Here is a 17,336-nt window from a genome sequence, read left to right as displayed (position 1 = left end):
TATTGAGTATTGACCAGAACAATGGCGTTCATGTGTGAACAGTGAAATTTTGTATGTATTTTATGTATTTGATACAATATTATTTCGATGAAATATTGTCTCTATATCTGTATTGATTTTCATTGCTCGTATTCGAAACTTTATTTTTCACGATCACCCCAAAAACGTTTGAGAATGTTTCCAAATGTTACACCATCCACCTAACCATAGTTCGATTGCGTTTTGGGTTGTGTTTTATGGTCTTGTTGTACCTACATTTTCAAAATCTGAAAAAAAAAACAAAGTTTCTCTAATGCCCCAATTCAGTACTCACTCGCATGCGAGCCGTTGAGCACCCCGTGAACGGCATCATTATCGGCATTATTCAGAAATGAGGAGATCCGTAGAGAGAACCAGATTAACCAACATAACTCAGCGGGTTACGAAACTAAAGTGGCAGGGCACATAGGTACTCGTAGTTCGAAATACCGTTAGACGTTGGGGTCCTAAGATGCTGAAATGGCGATCTCACACCGGAACACGCATCGTTGGGAGACCCTCCACTAGGTAACGGCAGGTCATATAGGCATTAAAGCACTGCTTAGGGCTTACCCTAGTTTAATAGTAAATTCAGAAATATAAATGGTATTTATTTAATACCTATACTCAAACCCTGTGCACACCACTGTCGGCAAAATGCTTTGTTGCTTCACGCCGTGAAGAGCACGCTTAAGATCTGAATTGTTTGCTACAAAAGCCAAGTAGCTTATAGCGTGGCAGTGACACAACTTTTATTAAAGTGATACTTAAAACGGAAGCGTAAAGTGATAAAAATAGCAGGTTTATGGCCTCATAAATGTTCCTTAAATTAGATATTCTTGTTTGATTTCCTTCTGTGCTTCGTGCGATTTAACTCTCAAAGGTAATATAATATAGAGCACCTCCACTTTTATGCTCTTAAATACGCAATGGACCTAGTTCTCTAGAGCTAAACTATTCTCGACATCTACGATTGATGATTCTTAACCTGGATTTGCTACGGAAATAATATGTTCTGAAAATACTAAATGCCAGTAACTGTATACATTCCTCGCATAACGAACCACTGATTTCACTGATCGTAATCTAGTAGAGAATGGTTTTTTAAGCCGTCCTACTCATTTAGAAAAACAATAAAACTTTGTTCTGTGGGATCGATGCCTTCAGCTATAAGACAGAATTTTAATAGGTACAATCCTCACCCCTTGAACTATATCTACTGTTGTACACAGCATAATGTTTCCCCTTATTTGTCGTAGTTAATTCGTTTGTGGGGTAAATGCATATTCAGATAATGTGCCAAACATATTTAAAAAAAATGTCTGTATTTAGAAAGAAAGTATTTTTCAAAGAAGCATGGGTTCCTGAAATTTGTCCCTAAGTTTCAGTTAAAGTACAAACTTATTGGCAGCTGAGAACAGTCATAAGTTGCGTTGCCAGCGAGTTGCAGGACGGTTTCGCTTCCCGCACACTAGGCGACCAGCGACGCGACTATATCGTCGCAGCGACCAACGTTTTTCAACTTGATCGCGGTCGCGTAGTGTGCGTTGTTGAATATGATATAACGTAAAACGTTGGTCACTGCAACTATGGTTGCAATCGTGGTCGCCCAGTGCGCGGGAGGCTACTATATTTTCCGTAACTATCTATGCGTACCTGCGCCGGCCCGCTCTCGCAGCTCACTTCTCAGCTACCAAAATGATTAAATCGAAGTATACCTACTTAATACTTATATTATATTTTTGTTGTTTGCAGCCATGAGCCGGAGGGCGGCGGGCGCTGCGGCGAGGGCCCGCTAGCTCGCGCGATGCAGTCCACGCCGCAGGGCGGCTCGCCCAAGCGGCATGCGACACCGGCGCCGGCGCATGGTGAGTAATACCTTCTGCTTTTTGACTTGATATTGTACCCAATCCTTTTAAGATCGATACCCGGGTGTTATTGTAATTATAAAAAATGAAACCGCGAAAACTAAAAGTAATCCGCCGAGAAATGACCGTGTTATGAGTATAAACTAAAGAATTTTCACTATTTAAATAGCTTCAAATTAATAGGTTTCTACAAAGAATTTGTTTCCGTTAAGTTTTACTAGCTGGTCAGCATTAAAATTTATATCAGAAGTCTTCAAAACGTGGCAATACATCCTTAGGATGGTAAATAAGTCCCCAAAAAAACTTCACAGAGTTATTCCGATTCCAAGACTTGATAGCGAACTACAATCAAGGTACGAGTAATTACCTAGTTTCCGATCGTGGCAACGTCGCTTTTAAAACACTCGTTAAATGTTTACGCTTTCCTCATCTAGGTCATACGGCGTACCTGACAACACGCTCCAGGATATTGTGAGCAAAAGAGTGTCATCAAATTACCTTTGACATGAAAATTTAAGTGACAAGTGCGCCTTCATTAAAACTCGACGCGGATTTATCAAGTGGGCGCGGGGAAGGTTTCACTTTCACTTCAAGGCCTTTTTATTTACTTTCCGTAAACTCATGGCGTGGAGGTTAATCTAGATGTGCCTTTTATCCGATCTCAAAACATGGGGGTTTTTAAAAGATGTAGGTGTGAATAAAATAATCGGAATTGGTTGAAGATTGGTTAGCAGTTTTTTTCTACCCATTATATTAGAAGATTGGTTGAATATTTTGCTGTGCAAAACCTCGCTGCTTAACAGAGAGAGGTTTTGTAGAAGTATTTTGGCTCGTCGTTTTTGTTTTGACAAAAACATTCAAAACACACCCGATAACTATCTAAATATCTAAATTTTTAAGTGCGGAAACCAGCCCAGAGAGAAGAAAGAAAGAAAAGAAAGAATATCTGAATCGTACTAAGAAGGTATAGTCTTTTCATCATATCCGAATTATTTACATAGTGGTAACTATATATTAAGCAGTCATAATATTCTCTGACTCTGGTCCATAAAATAAACAATTACGTTAATATAAGAAAATCACTCTAATCGCGGCATAACTTGAGTTCAAATCTTTCTAGTTTGAAATAATATTATGTATCACTTAATCTTAAAATACGAGTAGGTATGTCCTGGCAAGTTTCTATTTTCAGCGGCTTAAGCTGTGCGTTGTCTGCCTTACAATCATAGTACAGTAACGCTGTTTTCTGTAATAGTTATTTTGTAAACAAACGATTGATATTAGATAACGCCTGTCCACTCAAAGGACATGCTCATGAATAATTCTGACAGAATGCATAATATGAGCGAGTTATGGTGGTGTGCCGCACTGATAGCCATAATTTATGGCCTATCGACCCGGTCTGGCTTCACCCGCATGAACTGCACATAAAGTTTCATTACGCATCCCGCTGTCCCGCTTTTTAGTTTTTACCAGGCGAAGATCTGGCGTGTAGTTTGAGGATATTCATCATCATCATTAACCGATAGACGTCCATTGCTGGACATATGTCTCTTGTAGAGACTTCCATATGCCACGGTCTTGCTCCGCACCGCGCCGCCTGAATCCAGCGGCTCCCTGCGACTCGCTTAATTTAGTCCGACCACCTTAGTGGGGTTGCCTTCCAACGCTGTGCTTTCCTGTGCGAGGTCGCCATTCCAGTACTTTGGGACCTCAAAGTCTATCGCTTTTTCAAACTATGTGCCCTGTACATTGCCACTTCAGCTTCGCAACCCGCTGAGCTATGTCGGTTTCTCTGGTTCTTCTAAGGATCTCCTCATTTCTGATTAAAGATATTTCCCACCACAACCCTTTGACGATTTGAACTTGAATATGAGTACCACTAGATCAGAGTTAGGTTACTCATAAAAAGACACTGCTTATGAAGATATTTTTACAGCAACAATGGCATAACGTAGTGATCAGTAAACAGTAGATCTCAATCCCTTTCCAGTTGATAAATTAATATTGCTTTTGAAAAAACAACCATCGCATGAACAATTAACGCAAAGACTCGATTTTTGCCGAAAATTGGATTGCTATCTAGGTATATCTCTCTAATTTGAACTGTATTTAAAGAAGTATTGGGTACGAAAACCTGAAATCGGTATATGGTAAGTTTCTGGGCGCAATTTACTTAAGATTCTGGTGTCCTTATGGTTAATGGTTGCTATACCTTGCTACGTACAAAGTCGTGTAAAAACATGGAAATGGCCTGAAAAGAATTTCCGTCATTACACTAATTGCTTGTTACGGACCACGAAATGCGCTACTTACAACATTCAGCTTGAAATCGCAACCCAATTCAACCTTACTTAAATTATTTGTATACAAACTTTTTCTTAATTGCTTTTTATAATACTTAGATTCTTAATTTTTTTTTTCTCTCTCGTCTGGCTTTACAAAGATTAGCCAATGTCAAGTTTGTAGTTATTTGTAACAAGTTAGGAAAACTATACAAGTATGGACCCCGTCTGTGCCGGCGCTCGCCGACATACGCACGCGCGCTTAGAGCGCTTTGTAGTCAGTTTTAACAAAAAAAAACACTCCAAAAAGGCAGAGCACGCCCGCCAGCTAACACCAACATAGACGAAGTCCTTCATTTTTTTTAGTGTTTAAAATTTGAAACCCTGTTGAACGTTGAGAACGTTGTTATATACTATGAGAGCATCCACATCTTAAAGACTACTCGTATTTACCACTTTGTTCTTTGATTCATAATAATATTAAAACTGTAAATATGTTCATAGCGACCTACTAAATCGACACTTTTTTATAAAGATTGTTCAAAATGCATTTTTGCATGAAGAATTATATGTCGCAGAAAATCAGGACCCAGTCAATTTGGTTCTGAAAGAGATTTACATGCATTGATACTGGCCCATGCATATAAGAGAGTAAGCGTAAAGGGAACCCCAGAACAATTTACCTGTTATCAGCAATAGCTCGTCATCGGTAAAATTCATACACATTCAATTAACATACGTCATTTCGTATTAACTTCAATTAATTACACTGCCATAATACCTAGGAAAACTCTGTGAATTAATTTTCCGATCATGTTTTGCATCTACTTTATAAAATCCTTACTATAGACTGACAGACAAAACATGAAATTTTGGAGATAATTTTCCTTTAAAAATAACCACTTTATCAGCCTCAGCATTTAATATGCTTTCCAAGCATTTATCGCAAAAAAAAGTAAAATCTTTCAGGCAACCTTTTGGATATTATATTATGAAGAAACTAGCTAATGTCTGCGACTTCGTTAACGTAAATTTAGGTTTTTAAAATCCTTTTGGAAGTGGGAACTCTTTGATTTCCGGGATAGATCATATATGTAAAGTAACTTATGTCACTCTCCAAGGCTTTATCTAAGTATATCCACGCAAAAGTCATGACGATCCTTAATCGATTGCGACGTGATTGAAGGACAAATCAACAAATAAACACAATTTCGCCGCTGAACTCTATAAATGCTCGACAATTATTAAGATATTGCAGCTTTTTTAATTGAGCAGAATCCTTTTTAGCCAATTTTTGTTATATTCACCAAGGACTTATCACATTCCGTCACTGGTAAAGAGTTGGAGGAAATTGATTCGATGTTTCACCAGTAAGGTCGCCGATTTAATTTCCTCAAAGAAAACCAACTACTACCATTTTCCGACAACAAGGTGCTGGGAAATTCGCCCAACCAAGATTTTCCGCTAACCAAGTGTCACATTAAAACCTTCCGTGCATTACTTAGCCGAGTTCTACTTACAACGGCTGTTTGATTATTCAACGAGCTTCATAATTTGCATGTTGAGTATTTGAATCATGTGCTTCCAGATAGTGATAAATAAGACATTTAAATACTTCCAAGACGATTTGTTCGCGGGATGGCTGAAGTGGGTGGTGAATGATAATTGAGTTTTTTGTTGACTCGACTGTTGACGCCGCCGAGACGACGTTCCAAGAAGTCGGTATGCGAAAATAGGCACGCCTTTTTATTTACATAGCTAATAGCTAAAGACATGGTGCAATATCGTAACAGTTCAAAGTTCCAGCAATACTGTCCGGACAATAGCTACGCTTTGAAAGACAGATACCTAATTGGATTTTGTGACATAGCTATGAATGAGTTAAGCTTATAAAACAATACATTAAATATTAGTTTATAACTGTACTTACTTACTTCGAATGATATAATTAGCAGTAGCTACCTATAATTTCCGCAATTATAAAAGTTTGTCTAACTATTATTATTGTCTTATGTGTGTAAGGCCTATATGCTTTTAAAAATCCCGCGGAAACTCGTTTTCCGGGTTAAAAAGTAGAATATGTGTTAACTCAGCGTATAAGTGAGCCTCGTATCTCCAAATAACCAAATCAGTTCGGCCAATGTGGAATGAAGGAGCAACAAACATCTAGACTTTCACATTTGTAATATTATTAGTATTAGGATGCAAAATCATGGAACCGATTGGGTCAAAACTTTAGCAGGTTGAAATCGAACGCATACAAATTACATGTTCGTGGAATTCAAGAACTACTGTGCCATACCGTTACTGATCGTACACCAAGATAACTAGAGCTTGACCCGTCAATTTAGTCGAAACTTGTGATTAATCTTAGTGTACGGATTAACATTAAAATCTCATATATCAGTCTATAATTGACAAAGAAACATTTAGTTTCATCTCTAATCAGTCTCCATTTTATCATCAATTTCGTATGGATAGATGACTTGCACAAAATATCTTCCGTGAAGCGATTGAATTTTTCCTAATGATGTATTTTCCTTGTTAGTTAACGTCTCATGAATAATAAATCATGCATATTAAAATTTATCAAAACAAGTTTACTATTCCATATAGGGTTTCTCTCTAAATTAAGAATAACATAATATTCCGTTACATAGTGACGTTATCCTTATCATTACAAGTAGAAGGATTAACTAAATAAGGTATAAGGACGTCATTATAATTACGATGTACATAAATGATTTACCGCTTTAATTACCGCCATGGCAACGTTGCATAATTAAAGCTGTATTGACAATTGCGTTTTACCACTTTACTATGTGGTCTGTTCTGCTATTTATACAATAATTAATTTAATTGTTATTGTTTCAAAAGCCTTATTGAGAGCTACAATTTTTGATTATTTCTGTAACTGTAGATAGACTTTAAATAACATAATATTTAGTGGGAAGAAACCTAATATTTAACGGCATCCTTGATATGGAATACTTTATACGGGTACCATCTTTTAAAAACCATTCCATATAAAACGGTACTAAATATTTGGTCACTTTTCCATTATGCTGGATCATATACTTACCTGTACGTTTTAGCGTGTCCTGTACTCTCTGATAGTTACTTAATCATAACATACCTACATATTTTGTCGCTCCGCTTTCGAATACCTAATATTTATTCTCACAAATATCTGTTCTAATTCTAAATCTGTAGTAAAAAATTCTAAATATGTAGTAGATTCACTTGAAGATTCGAAAGCACTTTAAAAAGTTTATTTGAGTAATATCTTTTCTTTTTTATTCTATATTCAAAGAGTGATTGAACATCGATATGTTCAAAAAGTGCATATTACGTGGACAGTGGTAATTGTCATAATGGCAAAGAAATTGAACATTCTTTTTTCTTCTCCAGGAGCGGCAACAGACCCGTCAATGTTAAAGGTCCACCTTCCGAACGGAGGCTTTAACGTTGTAAGGGCATCAGTCGACGAGGACGTGCGCTCTGTGCTACGGTGCCTCGCCGCCAGGCTTGCGGCGGGCGACCGGGTGTACACTTCGTGCTACGCTTTAAGGGCGAGGAGGCTCACTACTGGCAAGGTATCATCATTATCAAGAAGATAAATCATCATCATTATCATTATCAATAGAAGTACACTGATAGACGTAAGTAGGCCTCTTGTAGGGACTTCCACATGCCATGATCTTGCGCCGCGTGGTGACTCTTTCATTGTCTCTGCTACTTGACAAACGTTCAAACGGTTTTTCGAGTTCCCAAAAGTTTATTACGAGTTCATTTCCACGATCAGCTGTTTGCAGGGTTGTTACAATGGAGTTTTAGACAAATTCTTGAAGTCCTCATATTTTCCACGAGTATCACGCTTAGAGGCTCATCACATCAGTTCTAACCTTAGTTTGCCGGGATGTTATGGACATTATCTATTCGCTTTAGCCCCTTAAAATTAGTTTACACTAAATCTTCGATTTTCTAGATCCGCTGGATACACCAGGACACGCCAGTATCCGAGCTGCTGGCGAAGTGGCCGGCGAGTGAATGGCGCTTGGAGCTGCGCGTGCGCTACCTGCCCGCCAACCTTCGCGACCTGTGCGACTCGGACCGCGTCACCTTCCATTATTATTACGATCAGGTATTTATATCATCATTGTCAAACATTAACATCGATGTAGACACCAAAACAATTTTTTTTTAATTTTTCTATGTCTATCTGTCTGTACGTCTGTCTGCCTATATGTGCGCGCTTCACGCAAAAACTTCTGAACATATTTAAATTAAAAGTACAGTGGTAGCTGATACTCCGGGTTAACATATAAGGTTGTTTTATCCCGAAAAAAATTAGGGATTCTTTGGGAAATATTGATATAGTTAGATTTGGTTTGAGACCTTTATGTTCCCTGGAGAGTCCTCGTCCCGAACCATTCCCTTTTTATTTTGCATTATTTTATGGTCTAATATCTCCTTTAGTTAAACCCAATGGTAAATTAGAGACACTGTTACCATATTCATTTGGTTATCTGCTAACTTTACTAATTGATATTGGTCTTATTTACAGGTTCGACACGACTACCTCAATGCCAATCACCAAATGGTAGATCAAGAATTGGCGATACAAATATGTTGTTTAGAAATAAAGTAAGTATTTCTATTCAAAATACTCTCTATACTATCAAATGGCGCCTTTAATAAAAAATAGCTGACTACCACTTTGACACTTATACTACCACTTTTATAACTCGTATCGGCAAAATTCGTTTGCGCAGAGAAGCGCAACCTAACGCCGAATATAACCGAATGTACCAATGAAATACAGACCTTATTGCTTGACGTTAAGATTTAAACACAAGAACGACAAAGACTCGTGCTATCTCGCTCATAATTTGCGTGTACAGAACATGGCGCGTAGACAACAATCAATAGTGGACGGACGCGCGCTATGATTGGCTAAAATGTTTTCGCTCCAATTAAAAATTATATTTCTGCGCAGGTACATTGGCGTAACTTATAAAAGTGGGTAGTACTGTAATCATAGTATTATGTTCTTTTTTTTAAAGGTACTTCTGCAAAGACATGCAGATATCATTGGACAAGAAGTCCAACATAGAGTACCTGGAGAAAGAGTTTGGTTTGCACAAGTTCCTACCCAAGTCCGTGCTCGACGCGATCAAGCCCAAAGTGCTCAAGAAGGCGATACAGCAGCAGTTCAAAAAGGTACATTTTCTCTTTAAAGAACATACAGAAGACTCTTTAATATACCGAATTTACTCTCCAACTAAAGAAAAAGCTTGTACCAGGAACTGGTATGGCAATAGTTATAACTTAGGACCTTAGGAGGTTAAACCTTTCAATTTGCCGTCTAAACCTTAACAGCTATTAAGGCTTATTTATCTTGTCCATCACTTTCTCATCTTTTTCAAAAAAAAAAAAAAAAATATCTAGCATGTTCTAGCGAAATCGGCCCAGTAGTTTAGGCTCTATGGAACACACAGAATCTGGATACAAACATATATACATATTATATAGACTGCTAAAATCATTACCTTTCCTTTTGGCTTTGCCGCAGTTGGGTAAAAAGATGAGAAAGTGATGGGGTCTTATGAGCCTTAAGAAAAATACTATTAAAGAAAACTCTTATCATTGCTCTTATCATTGTGTAATAAAAAGTACGGTTGGAAATTACTTTGAAACGAAATGTCTATCTATTTTTAGGTGGCAAACTTAAGTGACACCGACTGCATGCTGAAGTATTTGGAAACGATGCACACGCATTACGGATACGATCGCGAGACGTTCACGGGCGCGCTCGGCTCCGGCTGGGCGATACCTGTCGAGCTGGCGATAGGACCTGATATAGGTAAGGATAATAGAAAGAAGAATCCTTTTTAGAGTCGTAGCATTACTACAGTAATAACTAATAACACAAAAATGCTTGTCAACCTTAAACATCTTCTGTTGGTAGTAATCATCTTCTCTTGCTTGCTAGGATTAATTTCTTAGTAGCGATTTGGTGTTCAACATTATTCTTGATATTCTCAAGTCATTTGTGAACATACTAGTTTTTAATGTGATATCACACTTTCAAGAATGAATTTAATAACAGATCAAACATTAACGTAACTTCATAATCAAGCCAATTCTTTTATTGCAGATATATCATACGTATCGCACAAAGCAGGCGAGCCCCCCACCTACACGAAGATCGCGTCTTTCAGTGATATTGTAGCGGTTCAAACCTTAAAATCCAATTGCACGCAGCAGTCAAATTCGCAGGTAAAAAATGTACCTATCGAATATAATACTAATTTGTTATTTCTGAATCCAGTAAAGCGTTCGACTACTTACACCACAATAAACCTTGTGATTTTTGCTTAAATATTAATAATTAATTATTATCTATTAAACTATAATTGGACAATTGGTTTTACCTTACTTAATTGTACAAAAACAATAATATCAAAATATTTAAAAATAATTACAGGGGTGTTGCAAGGCAGTCATCTTGGTATTGACATCTTTCTTCTTTATATCTACTTATGATGACTAGTTATATTTGGATTTTTTTATACTAAAATTAAAATGTTTATTTCAGACGAGCTCATGTGGAAAGGCGGCGCTACAATTGAGAGTGAAAGGCGCTACAGAAACGTTAACTATTACATGCAGCAGTGTTGAGGTAAGTCATTTGATGTTTTCTTCTGAAAATTTCTAAAAATTTCATCAAAATGGTAAAAATAATATTTGTTTCAGGCTGCAGAAAGCTTAGCAGATTTAGTAGACGGCTATTGTAGATTAGTGACAGATTCACAAACCTCACTCTGGAATAGAACGAGTAAGTATATCACTTTTATTATTAGTCACACCAAGATGCTTATTTTATTATGCACTAATCTCTTAAGTAAATCAAATTAGTTGTATCCTTTTCCGCAGGAATATTGTGAAAAGGATAACTACCTAATTGTGAACCAATCAGTGTTAGAGATTGAAGTACAATTAATGATGTAGCGTCATTATCATCTTTAACTTTTCCATACGTTATTGGATTTGTTTTTCCAATAAAAAGATGGAATTTGATTTACTTGATTATTTTGTCACTTGGTAATTTTTATTAATTTATTTTCAAGCAACCATTTGGAAGACACTGAACTGTCAGTGCAAAAGTAAGTTCCTTTATTTTTGACGTTAAAAAATATAACTCACAGAAAGGCACAGACTAAAGAATGAAAATCGTATTTATATAAGCGAAGCCAGTAACTGTATCGGACACATAACTCCATTTCGTGTTATTGTTTAAATAATAGGTAGGCTGCTCTTTTGACAAAATTTTCCGAACTTAGGGGTTTCGTTTGTTTATTAATGGCCAGCTTATTCTCTTATTATTTGGTACGTATGAAAATTATGAAAAGTTCTTTTATAGGCCTACCCCGAGGTATTCCTTACCTTTTATAGGTTCCCGAGATAGCTGCATGGTGAGGAGAGGTGACGGTGACTTCATTATTTTATCAACTGTCAAGTGTCACCCCTCCCGCACGGCGCATTTACCTTAAAAACTATTTCAACTAAACGAGAAGCCTTAAATATTCTTAAAAATGAATGTCTCTACTCATATTGCAGCGGAAATGAGCAGTAGCTCGTCGGAAGGCAAGACGAGCTCGTGGGAAGCGAACACCGCCACACTTCTGTCGGAGGACTACGCCGAAATCGTCGACGACGATGCGGACTATTCGACGCCGGCAGGTACTAACTCAAAATACTATGCCATTATAATATTTTCCCATTATTTTTAGGGTTTCGTACCTCAAAAGGAAAAACCGAATCCTTATAGGATCACATTGTTCCGTCTGTCCGTCTGTCTGTCTGTCTGTCAAGAAAACCTGTAGGGTACTTCCTGTTGACCTAAAAGTCATGAAATTTGGCAGTTGTGTCACTCGGGGCTAAAAGATTTTGTTCATACATATGCGTTACTTGATATCTTGTGCATTATAGTGTGTTATCACCTTTATCCAACTTTCTTGAGTCTTCCTGTTCATTTTAATGTTTTTAGCCAATTTTAGACTTTCTTTAGAAAATTGTTGAAAGAATTTACAAAAATTTAATTAAAAAAATATTCATATTTTTGTTTACAGTTCGCGACTACGAATTGGTGCGTAATCAAATTGAATTGACCGGTATCATTGGTGAAGGACAATTCGGAGACGTGCATAAAGGTTAGTTGCATGGTATTGGTAATATTATATTGATGTTAAGTATAGAATATCTGTACTAATATTATAAAGAAAGAGTACAATTTTCTGAGTATGTTGTATATATGGAGGGTAATCTTTGTAACCACTGAAAAGAGCAACCGCCGAGTTTCTTGCTCGTTCTTCTCGGTAGGAACGGCACTCCGAACCAGTGGTAAATAAATTATTTTGACGATTCAAATGCACTAGTAAAAGTTTATTTGATTAAAAATATATTCTATTCTATTCTACTGCACCTATTTGGAACATTCTTTTATCATTTGAAGAGTACAATAATACAGGTTTACCTTACCACCTTAATTTTATCCGCCTCAATTCAATATGAAAACTTAAACGCAAGTAGTCCAATTTGAATTTGTAACATGGCGATCTTCGCATGTACGGCCGAGGATACAAGCCACGCTGGGATCTGTTTTGTACATTGCGCAGTCATACGCCTCGTGTTCAGATTGGACTACTCCGTGCGCGATCACTATCTGTAGTATTTTCCAACCAGGTACATGCAAAGTGACGTCGGCAAACCACCCCTCATTGCGACGTCAGTTGGCACTACAAAGGCAACAAGGCAAAAGCAACGCGGGAGGCGAGTGCGTATTACCCGTAGCCGTGAAGACTTGCAAGCTTGATGCTGATCTCGATACCGCGGAGAAGTTTCTGGAAGAAGCTTGTGAGTCACTTTCTTTGTTTTTTTTACTGATGAAATGGTGTAGTTTGACGTCAGCAAACCTGCCGTCTTTGTGGCGGCAGATGGTAAGGCAAAGGCTAAATAAAGACTTTTACTCTCTGTACTCCCCCAGAAGCACGCACAAACCTGCGGGCAATCATTTTGCTCTTACAAACGGCGTCTTTGCTCCCTATCGAAATCCCCATCTGAGCAGGGGTCCACATATTTTTTTAAAAAGTTCAAAAAGGGGTCAACACATGCCCCAAGCACAGCGCATAGCACAAAACTGCGTAGTTAGTCTGCAAGTTTAAACCCTTTATCATTATTTTCCAGACATCATGCAACAGTTTTCACATCCACACATCATCGGGCTGGTAGGCGTGTGCAGCTCGCCGCCGATCTGGATCGTCATGGAGCTGGCCACGCTCGGCGAGATGAGAGCGTACTTGCAGCAGAATTCTCACAGGTAACTTTGATATACTTAACAAAGCTTAAAAAGTTGGCAGTCAGTGGAGCCTGTCGATAGAAGTGTAAACTTTATGAAAAAAAATTAGGAAGCTATCTTAGAGCAAACTTGACACGACACATCCATTAAAAATTTAACCTTAATAGGTTGCGCTAAGGAACAAATTTTAAAAGCCAATATTATTAAGCATATCAGTGACGCAACCTCGAAGTTTTTACCCACTCCAAAATCGCAAGTTTTCACATCACAAAATCGTATTTTTAATTAGCTTTCCTTGATAGTTTCCCTTATATGAAGAAATATCAGAATCACCGAAATTCGGTCTAGAAACCTCCGGAAAATCGGTGCAAGCATTTATTTTTTAACTCTCGTCGAATTCTTTTTTTTTGTTGAGATTCTTGCTACCTCTATAATGCCAATTAAAAATTTCCATACTCAGCGGATTCGTCTTGTTTCCAGATTAGAGACGTGCACGCTAGTGTTGTACATCTACCAGCTGTCGACGGCGCTGAGCTACTTGGAGAGCAAGAAGTTCGTGCATCGAGACATCGCCGCCAGGAACGTGCTCGTCTCCACTCCCACTTGTGTCAAGGTAACTTAATATTTGTTTTTGTGGGAAACTATACCATCTTCCTGTAACCAAGCCGATTATTGAAATAGGTTTTTATGCAGCTCGATTGCGGTAGAATGACAGAATGACATGTCACGATCGCAATCACCTCTGATTGGTTGACGCTCGCTCACTATTGGCTACAATGCATTGCTGCAACAAGAATGCCATAAATTTTGCCAGTAACAACAATGGCGAATTATTGGTGCAGGTTTTACGGAATCGAGCTACAAATTCTATTTTGAGTAGGGTCGAAACACACGGTCGGTAAAACGACCGGGCGATCAAAATACTCGCCGCGATTACCTTGATACGTGCGCGCGCTCATAAAGTTCTAGTTACGACTGGTACCGTTTTCACGTCAAAAAACGTTTTATTTTCAAATTTTAAACTTTTATTACTCCCAAACATTTACCATTGAAGTTCACACTTATCGTTTCCTTCCTGTTTACATTGGAAAACGAATACCCGTAACGTCGGACCGCGTTACAGCGGCGCTGCGCAGCGCTGCACAGCGCGGCACTAAGCGTCAAAATATTGTTCCAATAATTTTGTACGGTGCATGTCTCACTAGAGCGGCGCTGCACAGCGCGTCGCGGCTTAAAGAATATTTCGACGCGAAGTGACGCGCTGCGCAGAGCCGCTGTAATGCGGTCCAACCATTAAAGAACATTTGTATCGTTTGTTTCCAGTTAGCAGACTTCGGTCTATCAAAGATGGTGGAAGACAAATCTTACTACAAAGCGTCAAGAGGAAAGTTGCCAATAAAATGGATGGCGCCGGAATCTATCAACTTCCGACGATTCACTTCTGCATCGGATTGCTGGATGTTTGGTAAATGCACTTCATACATGTACAAAGTCACTGTCTACACATAAGATTTTTGGGTTTTGAAAACAAATTTTCAAATGCAATATTGGTTAGCATGAAAACAAGTTTTTTACCTCCGTACTATTTGCGCGGCTTCATGTAGACATGTGTGCATTGTGCAACATATACATGCGGCTGTTTTTCAATTGCAAAAGTTCCTCATAAAAAACTTGCAGACCGAATATATCCCTAAAGCGCAGAAGAATGAGTTATTAACATTGACAAAACACAATGTTTCTAATCCCGTCTATTTTTGTTCTTATTTAGGCGTCTGCATGTGGGAGATACTAATGCTGGGTGTAAAACCATTCAGTGGAGTAAAGAATAACGATGTGATCGGCAAACTGGAGAACGGAGAAAGGCTAGCCCTGCCTCCCCGCTGTCCCCCGCGACTCTACTCCGTCATGTCGCGCTGTTGGGCGTATGAACCGTCCCAAAGACCCACTGCCCACCAGTTGAAAGAAACACTCTTGTAAGTATTTTATACCTCCCGTCAGTAATTTGAAAGATCTGTTTCTGCCTCGTAGAAGAATATTTTCGTTTTAATTTTGCAAAAAAGAAGCTTCATTCTATCTCCTTGAATCCCTCTTCTCATACGCATCCATCGTAAAGTTACTCTCGTATGTTGGATTCCAACACGAAAACTGCAGTTTTTTCTTGAATTAATTAGTTTATTGTCTCGGCTGAAATAGCAATTAACATCCTTGTTTAGTTTAAAGTGCATCGGTTACCGGCCCGTCCTTTAAAAATCACTTTCGAAGGATGAGGTGGCCCTAAATTGCTTTATTTTCCGCCTGGAACGTAATATACGATTGTTTTTCTTTTCAGTGAGATCCTGCAAGAGGAGCGCAACACGGCGTGGGACACGATGCGGCGCGAGAACAGGCGTGTGGCGGCCGCGTCGTGGGGCGACGAGCCGCCGCCCAAGCCATCGCGGCCCTCTACCAACCTCACTGCCGGTATGGACAGCATTTCATTTCTTTATACTATGTACAGTAAATCCTGCAAGCAATTTTCCTGCAACTTGTTTTGTCTTTTATCAGAAAAGTAATTGTTATTGATGTAGATTTTGTATCTCGGCAGCGGTGGAGTCCGGCGGGCCGCAGACGTACATCGTGGCGCAGAGCCCCGCGGTGCTGGCGCAGCTGCTGCGCGACAACCCCGCGCGCGCCGACCCGCACGCCTACACCACCCCCGCCTCGGTATTCAACACGCTCGCCGTCGACCTCGCCGACCCCTCCGCGCCCGACCCGCCCCTGCACACCCGTCCCATCCCCGCCACGCAGCTGCAGCGCCTCGACCCGCCCGCCCCACCCGCGCCCGCCATCAGCGGCACCGTCGCCGCGCCCGACAGCTGCGACAACCTGTGCGCCGCGCCGCCCGCGCCCGAGCCCGACGCCGTCGAGCCCTACCCCAGCCGCGTGCGCTCTCTCGAGCGCAGCCCGCGCGCGCCCGTCGAGCGCGCGCCTCTGCGCATGGGCTCCCTCGAGCGCAACCGCGGCGGCCTGTCCCAGCGCGGCTCGCCCGTCCCCATCCCGCCCTTCTCGCGCCAGCACTCGGTGCCCGCCTCCCCGCCGCCGCGCGCGCGCCGCGACCAGGACGTGGGCCAGTTCTCGGTCCAGGGCGGCATCAACGCCCAGCTCGCCATGAGCGTCATGAACAAAATGCGCCAGCAGCCCGAACCTCCCCTCGTCGAAGAGATATACGACTTCGGCGGCGATAACGTCAAGAGCTGCGCCGCTATCGCCGCCCATAAGGCCGGCCTATCGAAATCTCAGCCGTATCGCCCGGTCGTGTCCGGGATGGCCGCGTCCCATCCGTCCGCCTACGGGGTTCCCGTAGGGGTCGTTCAGGGCGTCCCGTATTCTCCCACTTCGAAATCGGGCCAGGCGTCCAAAATTCCGGGAGGCTTCCGCTCGGCGAGTCCACTGCAGGTTTCGCCCCCGATGGGCGTCGTGCAACCCATGTTCGTGCAGCAAGCGTACTCGCACAGCTCTCAAGGCGCGCAGGCGATGTGTTGGCCGCAAGCGTCGGCGCAGTGCGCGTCCGTGGCCGGCTCGCCGGCGCAGGCGCGCGCGGCCGCCCCGCCCGCGCCCGCAACGGACGCGCCGATATCTGTATCTCGCCAAGAGTGCTCGCCCGCGCCGCCCGACGCGAAGCAGGTGACTTGATGATATTGCACCAGCATGAATTGGCAATTTTCGTTTCGAAATTATTATTTTTTGTTTTGCAATGGTTCAGTAGATAGATTCTTTTTTTTTGCGCATGCTCGAGTATCTCCCGGAATTGTTGTGGACTTTGAG

The 17,336-nt window shown here is 40.5% G+C and overlaps 1 protein-coding gene and 1 long non-coding RNA gene across 14 annotated transcripts in view; one reads left to right on the top strand and one right to left on the bottom strand.

The window, feature by feature from the left end:
* The window catches only part of LOC123865147 (focal adhesion kinase 1), a 176,093-nt gene that overhangs the window by 150,294 nt on the left and 8,463 nt on the right, over positions 1-17,336 (top strand). For 9 of the 13 annotated variants that reach the window (XM_045906001.1, XM_045906000.1, XM_045905998.1 and 6 more), the window contains 19 exons: positions 1,774-1,886; positions 7,583-7,767; positions 8,160-8,315; positions 8,739-8,818; positions 9,238-9,394; positions 9,893-10,037; positions 10,332-10,453; positions 10,773-10,856; positions 10,931-11,012; positions 11,305-11,340; positions 11,795-11,917; positions 12,307-12,387; positions 12,920-13,090; positions 13,421-13,553; positions 14,013-14,145; positions 14,856-14,997; positions 15,301-15,505; positions 15,862-15,992; positions 16,117-17,195. In XM_045906001.1, coding sequence (XP_045761957.1) covers positions 1,826-1,886; positions 7,583-7,767; positions 8,160-8,315; positions 8,739-8,818; positions 9,238-9,394; positions 9,893-10,037; positions 10,332-10,453; positions 10,773-10,856; positions 10,931-11,012; positions 11,305-11,340; positions 11,795-11,917; positions 12,307-12,387; positions 12,920-13,090; positions 13,421-13,553; positions 14,013-14,145; positions 14,856-14,997; positions 15,301-15,505; positions 15,862-15,992; positions 16,117-17,195 — 3,306 coding nt within the window. In that variant the 5' untranslated portion in view covers positions 1,774-1,825. Of the gene's footprint in view, positions 1-881; positions 902-1,773; positions 1,887-7,582; positions 7,768-8,159; positions 8,316-8,738; positions 8,819-9,237; positions 9,395-9,892; positions 10,038-10,331; positions 10,454-10,772; positions 10,857-10,930; positions 11,013-11,304; positions 11,341-11,794; positions 11,918-12,306; positions 12,388-12,919; positions 13,091-13,420; positions 13,554-14,012; positions 14,146-14,855; positions 14,998-15,300; positions 15,506-15,861; positions 15,993-16,116; positions 17,196-17,336 lie in introns of those variants that run through there. The other 4 variants (XM_045906002.1, XM_045906003.1, XM_045906004.1 and 1 more) reach the window with 4 other exon arrangements.
* LOC123865179 lies at positions 278-9,168 on the bottom strand. The gene is made up of 3 exons (XR_006795926.1): positions 8,897-9,168; positions 8,404-8,405; positions 278-289 (listed from the first exon to the last, which is right to left on the bottom strand). It is a non-coding gene; the product is annotated as an uncharacterized LOC123865179 (long non-coding RNA).

The sequence above is a fragment of the Maniola jurtina genome, chromosome 5 (genome assembly GCF_905333055.1).
Source record: "Maniola jurtina chromosome 5, ilManJurt1.1, whole genome shotgun sequence".
Taxonomy (NCBI): Eukaryota; Metazoa; Arthropoda; class Insecta; order Lepidoptera; family Nymphalidae; genus Maniola; species Maniola jurtina.
The sequence above is the reverse complement of the archived record's forward strand: the minus strand, read 5'-3'. Positions and strand labels throughout refer to the sequence as shown.